This window comes from Theobroma umbraticum, unplaced genomic scaffold (assembly GCF_002168275.2).
Source record: "Theobroma umbraticum cultivar Fairchild unplaced genomic scaffold, ASM216827v3 scaffold_44.0, whole genome shotgun sequence".
Classification (NCBI taxonomy): Eukaryota; Viridiplantae; Streptophyta; class Magnoliopsida; order Malvales; family Malvaceae; genus Theobroma; species Theobroma umbraticum.
This window is the reverse complement of record NW_018397255.1, coordinates 11,693,913-11,705,486: the sequence shown is the minus strand read 5'-3', so window position 1 is coordinate 11,705,486 and position 11,574 is coordinate 11,693,913. Positions and strand designations below refer to the sequence as shown.

Sequence of the window (11,574 nt, the reverse complement as noted above, 5' to 3'; positions counted from 1 at the left end):
TAATGATTGTAGATCCTTTGATGAAATGCACGCCACCAAAAATGTTTGGGGATCATGTAGCGAAAATGGGATTAATTTTTGATTTGTCACTTACTATTTGAGTTGAGATTCTAGTATATTTTTCTCTGTAATGAAACTTTGTTTTTTGTTTGTTGTCTCATTTATGATAATATACATTTATATTTAAGAACAACAAATGTTTAAGGACCTAGAATAAACATTTGAAGTTTATCATAAAGTAATGTTATGAAGTTTATTCAGAAAAAGGAAAAATTACATTGTAACACATGGAAGGTAATACTTATTTATAAAATGACTTCCCGCCATGATTCATGTAATTCTATTTTTCTATTTAAGCATATAAGGAATAAGCTTATTATGTTACGGAAATAATTGTGTTATAAAAGTTTGGACCAAGTGGGAGAATGTTAGAATTTTTTAATTTTAAAATTAAAAATCACATTATCTTTAATGGTCCTAACTTTTAGTTTCATGATAAGTGATATAGTTTTAATGAGATTGTGATAACTACCCATTATTTGAATGAGATTATGATAATTACCCATTATCTTTTGAATTCTCTAATTTTGAGATAGTAGTATCTCCTTGATGGGAGAGATTCTGCTTATAAAATAAAATCCTTAACTCAAGGCAACTTCTTAGAATACAACTACCGTATTACCATCACTGAAAAATTACTATTTAAGTTGGAAGAACTCATCAGAAATAAACTAGATAACTCTAAAGGTGAGCTTGCGAAGGAAGAAGCTGAACATTTGCTATGGCTGGAGGTTAGTGTTGTTATTCTTATTGAATTTTGATTTGGTGGGTTTATTTACAGCAAAAAAATATACATTGTTATTAAATAATAGTTGATATTTATTTATATTTATTTATTTTAGTTTCTAATTTCTACTATTATTTGTTATTATGTATATGAGTGTATATATATATATATATATATATATATATGCATGTGAATATATTTACCAGTCTAAACTCATTTAGTTCATGGGAACCTCAGCTATGCATATGTCATTTCCCTGCAGCCATATTTTCTTGGGTAACTACTGTTTTTTTTTTTCTTGGGTAACTTTTGTTTGTTATCTAAACGTATAGGAATCTTCATGTGACTACTGAGGGACAAGAAGATGCTCGCTCAGAAAAGAAGTCCATTGAAGGAGATGGTCGTGTTAAATCTGGAAGAAGAACAAGAGGACAATAACTCAAGATAATGTTGAGAAGAAAGGTGATAAAGAGGACGGGGAGGAGGAAAACGTACTGCTACAGGTATTGAGGATTGTTCAGATTAAAAGCAATTCGTCTTAATAAATTTACTTATTGTCGCATTTCTTTTGATTTTGGGGTTAATGACTCTTGAAGAATATGAAAAGAAGAAGCTTAAAGATAGGAACACTTTAGAAGCTTCCAAAAGGCCCGAGCAGAGGAAAGTTGAAGACGAGGATCTCGAGTCCGTGCAACTTATTGGGGAAAAAAAAAAGGACGACTGCCAGCTTGTGAGTAAAGGAGTTTGTAATTTTAGTTCATTTTAAATTGAATATATATATATATATATTTAATTGACTACATGTTGGTAGTCAATACTGTTTCCAGAAAACTGAAAAGCTTCAGAAGAAAGATAATATTAAGGAAGAGAAAGTTCATAAGGTAATGCATAAGCCACCTGGCTTTCTTTATCAGTTTTATATCAAACAGAAAATTCCAAAAAATGGCTGATCTGCAACTGTGCCTTGCAGACATTAAGCATTAATGAATTCTTAAAACTAGCAGAGGGTAAGACTCCTTATTTCCGGCACAGGCGGAAGGGTGACAGGCCTTATGGCAGGCGTGACGTGGAGAGGCCCAGTAGCTAGGGTAATGGTGTGAGACAAAATGGCAGGCATGAAGGAAGGAGGCCTCATGGCCCAGGCAGTTGGCAGAGGCCTTCTAGTTCTAGTAAAGGTGGTGAGGAGGGGCTCAATGGACGGTTCGTTGATGAGAGGCCAGCCTGGCATGGACGTGCTACTGGGCTTCTCTTGATCCACACCCTCCTAGTCCTAGCTTTGCCTATGAGCATCATCAATTTCCTGCTTTGAGAGAACACGGAAAAGCTTATGGACACTAATGCTTGTAGATAAATTTTTTTAATTATAATTATGAGATTTTGACTTTCTTCAGCAGTAGCTTTCTTCACATTATGCTCTCATTTAGACAGGGGCTCAGCTGATTCATTCATTTTTCGTGGTTTGTTTTAGAGCCATTTTTAGATTCCCTCTTCTTTTTCTACTTGTGTGGTTGCCTGCATCCAACATCTTCTCTGATCTGGCATGCATACGGCATACGCATACAAGTGTCATAAACTGTTAAAAGATAAAGCAAGAAAAGCCGACACTGTCATCAGGAAAAACAAACTACTAAGCGTAGCAGTCAGGCAACTTCCTTATCAATGCGCTGGCTCGGTATTCTATCGGAAATTCTCGCAAGTGCTTCAGCTCGATTAATAGGGTAAACGGTGTTGTCAATCGCGTCCATTAGAATCGAGGTCAGAGGCAAGGCTACAGAGAAACGCAGATAAACTAAACTCTTTCCAGGGTAAATTATCTAAGTGGTTATTAGTGCTGATGATAATGAAAGGATTGCCGTCTTGATGTGTCAGCATGGATAATTACAACCATGGAAATGAAATTTGTTAGCACACGGTCTAGGCTTGACTGAGCCTACAAATCTTATTACGCAGCATGTGACATCCAGATCCTTTGTTTTTTTTATTTCATATCTTGAACAGGAGTGCAACATTATAATTTATTATTACTAATAAATCCGGGTGTTTGTCAAATCAAAGCCTGAAAACAGCGTGACCCATCTAACATCTATAGGGCCTAGACGGTCAATATCAAGTTGTGAATCATTATCCAAGAGAAACAGCAAAAGGACCTTTCAGTCTCAACCTCCCCTTTCATGAAGAGGCAACCTAAGCCTTCCAAGTCTTCACCAAGGCCCCATTCCCCACCTTTCTTGTCCTGTGATCATTCCTTCATCTACGCCTACGTGTCACCTCATCCCAAGCAACCTACCCCAATAAATGAAACAAATAAACAATAAACAAACCATAGCAACTCAAATCACATCCGTCCACGTCATCACTTGATGTAACCCGAATAAACCCTTAGGTACCGTTGGATATGCCGCCACGTGTGCAACCGTAAACCGGATATAAATCGGGTATAGGTATATCCTTTCGTCTCCTCAAGTGTCAGCCTTTTTTAATTAAACCCCTAGAAGATCAAGAGCACTACTGATGCAAACACTTGATTGGAATATTCGACGGTAAATTCCCCCAAAATATTATTTTCTTTTTGAATAAAATAAATAAATACGACCGGTTTCTTTTTTCAGCTCCTCAGATATTCCTTTGTTTTTCCCCCCTCCCCCATCTCTCTATATAGCTCAAACTAATCCGAACAAAATCTCTTGAAACACCAAACCCGATACACGTCAAAAGACAAAAAACGACGCCATTTAGAAACATTTAATGGCTGCTTTTGTTCGAAGAATAAAACGAGTTACTGACCCGCTCGATGACAGAGTCAAGGCTCGACTCGTCGGCGTCAGTTATATCAGCAGCGGAAGCGAACACTCTGCTACCGCAGCCGAAGATGACTCTCCTTGCCTCTCGGAACTCGTTCATAGTTTCCTGGAAGACGACAAAGAGGCTGCTGAGCAAACTGGTTACAACTCTGACCCCGACCGAGTCGATTCAAACCTTGATACTACTGTGTTGATCGAGATCATCATCAAGTCATCCGCTTTCGACAACGCGGACTCTTACAGGAATCTGCTCATGGCTCACGTTTTAAAAGCAATGGAAATGTTTTCTTTTTTCAAAACGGATACAAGTACTTTCCGGCGTAAAATAATGGCTTATCTTCGCGAGATAGGCCACAATGCGGCGATCTGCAAGACCAAATGGAGTTCCTCAGGAGGCCTAACTGCCGGAAACTACGAGTTCATCGACGTGCTGCAATCGGTATCATCCACGTGGCAAAACCGGTACTTCATTGACCTCGATTTTGCCTCCGAGTTCGAGATCGCCAGGCCGACGAGCGAGTACTCGAGACTTTTGCAGTATTTGCCCAGGGTTTTCGTAGGGAAGCACGAGGAATTGAAAAAGATCGTCAAGGTCATGAGCGATTCGGCAAAAAGATCGTTGAAGAGCAAAGAATTATCTCTCCCTCCTTGGAGGAAAAACCGTTACATGCAAAACAAATGGTTCGGTCCGTACCGTCGCACGACGAACCAAATGTCAGCGAGCTTTAGCTCGCTGACCCCCGCAATGATCCGTCCCGCGAACGTTGTCAAATGCCGTTACGTTGGGTTCGACGACGCCGTCAACGGCCGTTTGTTTGTCCGTACGAGATGATAATTTGATAAACGAGATAAATAATTTTCAAAATTATAATAATAATATAATAAAAAAAGCGTGGAATATTTGTAATCTTTAATAATTACTCCAATAATTACAATTTTTTTAGTTTATCCTTTTATTTTATTTTTTGTGTCTCGTAAAGAGATAACTATTTAAAAAAGTAGTGTAACGCGGCCAACACACATTGCGTACAAGGCGACCGCACGTAACGTAGAATTGCCAATTTGATCACGTGTTTACCACGTGACCTGAGAATCAATAAATGCGAGAATTGTCCTTCCAATTTAGCATGGACATTAGCGTCCGCTGAATAAAATTCCACGTGTCGGGAAGTTCATTAGTGTAGAACGCGATGAGGGTGACGTGGCAGGGTCAGTGTCGATGCGACGTCGCGATTAGGAAACGATGAGGATTGCGGAGGGTGTTGGTTTTTGTATGCGGTCAAGCAAGGTTGATGAGAGAAGATATCACAGGGTGGCACTGGCGTGTATACAGTGGACAAGTGGAAGGGTGAAAGCAGGAGATTTGGGCAAATATCGGAGTTTTTTTGAAAGAGCAAAACAATGAGGGGACAGCAGTGAGATGGAAAGATGGTGAAATGGATAAGATATTTTATTTGTTTTCGGCTTTTAAAAGTAGATCAGGACTGAGGAGACAAGATAAGGGAGGTGAGGGCACTTAGGGAGGGAGATGAAGTGGCCCAATGGTGAAGTGGGTGGCCAGTTCTGCTACTTTCGGAATTGGCATGAAATTTGCTTTTTCCTGTTTCTTGGTTTTAAACTTTTTAGGTGCCAATGGCATACTCCTTTCGCCATCTTCAAACTAATTTCCGACTCTTTGTTCCACAACGCTTAAATCTTAAATCTGTGGACTATGGATATGAATGTGACTAGACTCCATCCTCCAGCTCGGAAACTTATTTACTAATTCATTACCACTTTTTTGAGTAAATTACGCCCATTATCTTCAAAGTTGGGATTGTATATCCGCCCTTGCATTTTGAAAAATCACTTATTATTTGACTTTGTGCTTTGGATGTTTTAATGAAATAAGTTTTGTGTCATTATTTTCGTTAATCATGTAGTCAAGTACCAACTAACGATACCTGTTCCTTGGTGTATCAAATGATGTGTATAAATAATGCTTAAACGAAAAAAAAAACCAATTTTGTTTAGGACATGGCAATTGTCAAATTGTTTTGGATAATTTCTATTGTTTGTGAGTTTGTTGCAAGGATATTTATGACATGTTAAACTAGTTTTGGGTAAAAAAAGAGTTCTAGAAAGAGAAAATGGGGAAAGTGCAAAGATTGGGCGGTAAAAGGGACTTAATTTGGTACTTCATCACTAATCTAGCCTAAATACAAGGGCAAAATGCCCCTCAAGACAACGGATCGGCATTTCAAGGGCCACTCCAGGCTCTCACACCAAATCAAAGGGGCTTAATCTAGCTCCTCATGTCGTATCCAATAAAGTAAGGATACGCTTTATGTCAAAGATCTCACATTAATAAAAAATAAAGTGAGTTTTAAGTATATAAATATTAATTTTTCATCACTTATCAGACATATCTTTTGAGTTAGGAATGTGAACTTTTAATTTATAAGCTTACTTAAGCTCTATTTTTAGAGTTTCGGGTTACACGAGGTTATGTTTAAGTTTTGGCTCATGACATTCGGTATCAAAGCATATTTGAATCTTCACTGATGTGGGTCCCATAAGAGATACAAAGATCGAGGTAAACCTGTACTGGTGTAAAAATCTCTTTTCTCTACAGGTAAAGAGCTAGTGTAACGAGAATATTGCACAATTGGGTAAGGAAGAATATCACGGATCCCATATCTATAGGAAATAAAGTAAGTCTCAAGTATATAAACATGTGTCTTCCACTACTTATTAAGCATGTCTTTTCGGTTGAGAAAGTAGATCCGTGATTTATAGGTTTGCTTAAACTCGTTTAAGGCTGCACGAGGTTGGACTTAAGTTTGGACCCATGACACTTAGCTCCAGCTACTAGCATCGCACTAGAAGAGTGGAATTCGACCGTGCCAACAAAACCAAATGAAGAAAAGAGAAAAAATGTGAGAAGTTTTTTTATAAAATTTATTTAAAATAGAATATTAAACTCATTATCTATTTTTTATTAATATATTTGATTTAAAAATTAAATTAAATCAATAATTTCTAACAAATCAATTTTGAACACATCATCTAACACTTGTCGCTAAGTGATACTTAACCCTAAAACTAATGAAATATTGATGGAATGATCTTTATGTTATAATGTTAAAAATATAAGGAACACTAAATGACTTTTCAACCTACAAGGTTAAAATAGTATGCAATCAAACTTTTAAGAGTCACATGTTTAATTTACTCATATTATTTTGGCTACAAAAGAGTATTACTTATTTAATCTACAATTTCTACCTCAATCTCATTACCATGCTTACAATTGATTTAAACTCAAATGGCATAAAGTGTTTGAGACATGCTTACAATTTAAGTTAATCTCAAATAGCACAAAATATTTGATACGTAAGATTAAATTATCTTTAAAATATGTGTTGTGTGCAGAATTAAAATATTTATATTTAATTCACGTCATTTTCTTCATATATGATATATCTGATCGTGTTAGTACATGGTTCAAGTCAATTGAATTGGTTGTTTAAAGATACTTATTGTAGTTAAGCATTTATTATTTATAAAAGGTAGTCTTCATATTTTAAATCCTTATGTACGTCTATTTGATAGAAGTAAAGTCCACAAAATATTACAGGTTTTGCAAAAAGTATTATAAAGAGTTATAATTATGAGAATCTTATTGCATCAAAGCATTATTCCTAAATTAGTTCTAGTCGAAAGTTTTATCAAGAAACATGGATATTGATAAGAAATAAAGATCGACACATGGTTATGTTTCTCACTTAGGAAGTGGGCAATTGATCTCATGGATGGAAGTATGGGGATACTTTAACTAAAATGTAAATCCTTGTTACAATAACAAATTCACTGAACATGACCCGCTGTGAGAATTCCATTTGATATGTCACTCGAGCCTATATAGAATAAATTCTCATGTCATTGTTGTGTAAGTGATCCTTAGACTTTAGATCATATGATTACCTTATATGTGCAATGCTATACTTTGATATTGTATCAGTGATCCTAGCCAAAGATGCTAAAAAATGGATAAATTTTGTATATAGCATGAGACATATGAAGGAAAGTCAATGATCAATAAGGGAGTCATCACTTTAAGTGAATAAAAGGGAATATCACATTGTAACTTGATACGTTGCATCATGTTTTAAATCTTGTCGGGATATTAGATGATGAAGCAATATATTAATTGCATGACAAGACTGTGTATTAAAAGGTTGAGCAAATCACTATGACTTTACTTAATATTTGGATAGTTACAATACATTGCTAGATGCCAATCTTGACTTATAAATATTAACTAATCAATTAGAATTGACGATGAATGCAGAGAAATTTGATGCATTTAATCTTAGTTTGGCTTGGATTATAATTAATATTTATTGTCAATTTGTTAAAAACCTAATGGATCACACACATTAAAGAACCAAATGAAGTTATGAACTTTAGGGACTTAATTGAATAGAGGTAATTATGCAATTAACATAAATGTTATGCATAATCCTATAAGATCTATAATAAATTAATTGCCTATAAATATGAGGCTTATGCTACACTTTGAAGGGTACAACCAACACTACTAAATTGTTACAAATCATCCATAAAACCCTATGAGACTTGTGAGGAAAATTGGAAGGAGTCCCAATCCAAGAAAATGAGCCTAGCTATCCCTATAGCCATGTGACATGTTAATATTCACCCTTACCCAATTAAAGCTTTCTTTTCTTGAGTACGACTAACATATTATTCCATTTATTGAGATTTTGAATATAATTCTTTGAAACCATGTGGATCACACCTTGCTCGGAGACTTGGTTTCTTTATGGCCGATTGATGCTTTGAAGTTCTTAGTTCTGTTTTGGTTTCTTTTGGTGAAAAGAAAGTATGGATTTCCTTTTTCCCTAGTTAGCACTTGGCACTATAAACATAAGCTACCCCATTCTCTAATGGAGTTATTCACAGTTGTCATTCATATGGTTCATAATCAGAGATTGAACACTTGGATAGCTTATGGTTTGCCACAACCCAGCTTGGTGCAAGAGGATTAAGTTATGCTAAAACCTTGTGATTTCAACTCTGAGGCCTTAAGGTATCCTTGTAGCTGTGCGAGCCCTTTTTTCTTAAGTGAGAATCAAGTATTATTGTCCATTGATTAGGATTTGATTAATTGTTGTTTGAAACCATGTGGATGACACCTTTCTAAGAGACTTGGTACCTTTATAGCCGATTGATGCTTTAAAGTTCTTGGTTGTGTTTTCACTTCTTTTGCCTCTTCCCTAGCTAACCCTAGGCACTGCAAGCATAAGCAACCCCATTCTTTAATGGAATTCGCAATTTCCATCTATATGGATCAACTTTGGAGGGTAAACACTTGGATAGCTTATGGTTTGCCATAACCTAACTTGGTGTGAGAGGATTAAATTGTGCTAGAATCTTGTGATTTCAACTCCAAGACTTTAAGGCATTATGTCTTTTATCTTCTAATCAAGATTAGTTTATTATAAATATCCAAATTTTGATTCTACCTAAGAGAAAGGTTTTAAATTTTGCACTGTGTAGTGTAATATGATTGCATACCTTTTTCTCAACAATATAATCCTATGAAACAAGATAAAATTAAAGTAAAATTTTTCAGAGATAGGTTTATGTAAGAAAAAAATGGTAATATTTCAATTAGTACACAACAATGTAACTTTACAATCCTTGTTTTTAATAGTATTATGCCAATACACATGATTTCATTATAGGTAAAAAGTACTAAATTATAGAAATAAGGTGCATCTATAACTATAGATAAAAGTAATTTTCTTTTGGTACTATTTCAATTAGGTGTCCATTTTACTTTTTTGTAGAAATTTTTATTTTTGTAGTTTCTTTAAGGGCCAAAAACAAAAATAACGAAAACAAAAAATTTTACAACAATAAACATAATAACCATCATCAATAAAAGATTACTAAACAAATTCCAAAAAAAATAAAATACTAACAATACAAGAATTAGGCTTAGAAGCTATCAAAATTACAAAAAAAGATGTAGTATACATAAAGAGTATAAATTACTAAACAAATAGTAAGAAATGAATAGATGTATAATAAAGTTGAAATCCAAGAAAATGAAGGAATTAAAAATTGAATGCGTAATACTTAAAAAGCTCATAAACTATTTAGGAAAATTCAAATAAGTCTTTATTCTTTTATTGCATTTAATCAAATCCTTGTACTTTTATTTTAAGCTAAACAAGTCCTTGTATTTTTATTTTTAACCAAATAAGCCTTTAAGACTAATGGTTGACTTACTCAAAATGTCACTTATTGTTCTATATTATGTGGTGTTAACGAAGTATCCTAACACGTCATAATAAATGATGACGTGATATGCTGATGTGACACAATGATATGATCATGTGTCATGTTTTACATTTTATATTAAAGTCATATGGATATAAAATGACAATTGGTATTTTAATTAACGATAATTAGTCAAACATCAATCATTAGGACTTATTTAGTCTAAAATAAAAATATAAGGGATTGATTGAACATAATAGAAAAATAACATCTTATTTGAATTTTCTTAAGTAGTTTAGAGACTTTTTTTAGTATTATACCAAAATTGAAAGGCCAAATAACCAAATAAGCACTTAAACTATACCAAAAAATGTCAATTAAGTCTTTATACTTTTCTTTCAATGAAGCTGTTAAACTTTTATTTCGGATCAAATAAGTCACTTTCACTAACTGTTAACTAGCTTCCATTAGTCGATAGTATAGTTGGCATTTTATTGCCACATCATCTATCACGTGGTACGTTGGCAATTCATTTTACTGATGTCATTAGCACATGACAATAAAACTTAGACTAGACACGTAAATAAGTCCCCAAAAAATACCAAAAAAGTTAATTTTACCCCTATCTTTTTATTACATTTAAATAAACCCCTAAATTTTTATTTTAAGTCAAATAAGCTTATCACACTAGCCATTAACTAATGAAAGTTAGTCAACGCCAAGTCATCTCCCACATGGCATGTTGATGTGTCATCTTGATGATGTCAATGCCACGTGATAGAAGACATGCCATAAAAAATTATTGATTAGGAATTAGGTTTTTTCTTTTTAACTTATATAAATGTCCAAAAATTATTATTTAGGGATTTAAAATAAAAAATTTTAAAAAAAAGACTAATTGCTCCAAACTAATTACCATCATTTCTTAGTTGATTACCATCTTCCTAATTGAAGCCATCCTTTCTAACAAAAAACCCTTCATTTTCTTTAACTTCCTTAAACCCAACATACCTTAGAGTCAAAATGTCCTCTCCCTGTTTGTAAATTTCTATTCTTTTTTTTAAAAATCATTCTTTGGGTAGTCTTGAATTTTTAAAAACTATGAAATATGTGAAGAGAGAATCTATTATTATTAGTAAATAAAATTCAACGCCATTAAATTTCTTTTACAAATTTTAAGAAAGAGAAGAACATTGGATTTCCCTTATAGATTCTAAGAAAAAAAAGAGAAGGATTTGACTTTCTTTTATAGATTTTAGAGATGAAAAGGCCATCAGATTTTTCTTGCAAATTCTAAGGAAGAGAAGAGAAGGATTTGACTTTCTTTTATTGTGAAACAACATTTGTGTCTTTGCTAGTTTTAATATTATAAACGTTATGTATTCTACCTTTACTCTTCCTCTTCTCAAAAATGTTTCTGGTTATTCTCGAATTTCTTTACACCAACTTTCAATCAAACAACAATGGCTTCAATCAAATTGGAAAAGTTGGATTAGATTTTTTCCATCATGAATGATGACTTAAATTAAGAAAATGGTAATTAGTTAAGAAACAATAGTAATCAGTTTGAAACAATTAGTTTTTTTTTATTTTTTTGTTTCAAATTTCTAACTAATAATTTTTGGACATTTGGAATGAAAAAAAAAACCCAATTCTGAGTCAATAATTTTTTATGGTATGTCATTTGCCACATGG

At 33.9% G+C, this 11,574-nt stretch overlaps 1 protein-coding gene and 1 pseudogene across 1 annotated transcript; both read left to right on the top strand.

The window, feature by feature from the left end:
- Positions 1 to 2,096, top strand: part of LOC110429389 (uncharacterized) — a 9,834-nt pseudogene extending 7,738 nt beyond the window's left edge.
- A 1,202-nt stretch (positions 2,097 to 3,298) lies between these two features.
- LOC110409369 (sulfate/thiosulfate import ATP-binding protein, putative (DUF506)) lies at positions 3,299 to 4,536 on the top strand. The gene has a single exon (XM_021418688.2). The coding sequence runs from the start codon at positions 3,533 to 3,535 to the stop codon at positions 4,418 to 4,420; it is 888 nt and encodes a 295-aa protein (XP_021274363.1). The 5' UTR covers positions 3,299 to 3,532; the 3' UTR covers positions 4,421 to 4,536.
- Positions 4,537 to 11,574: the final 7,038 nt, after the last annotated feature.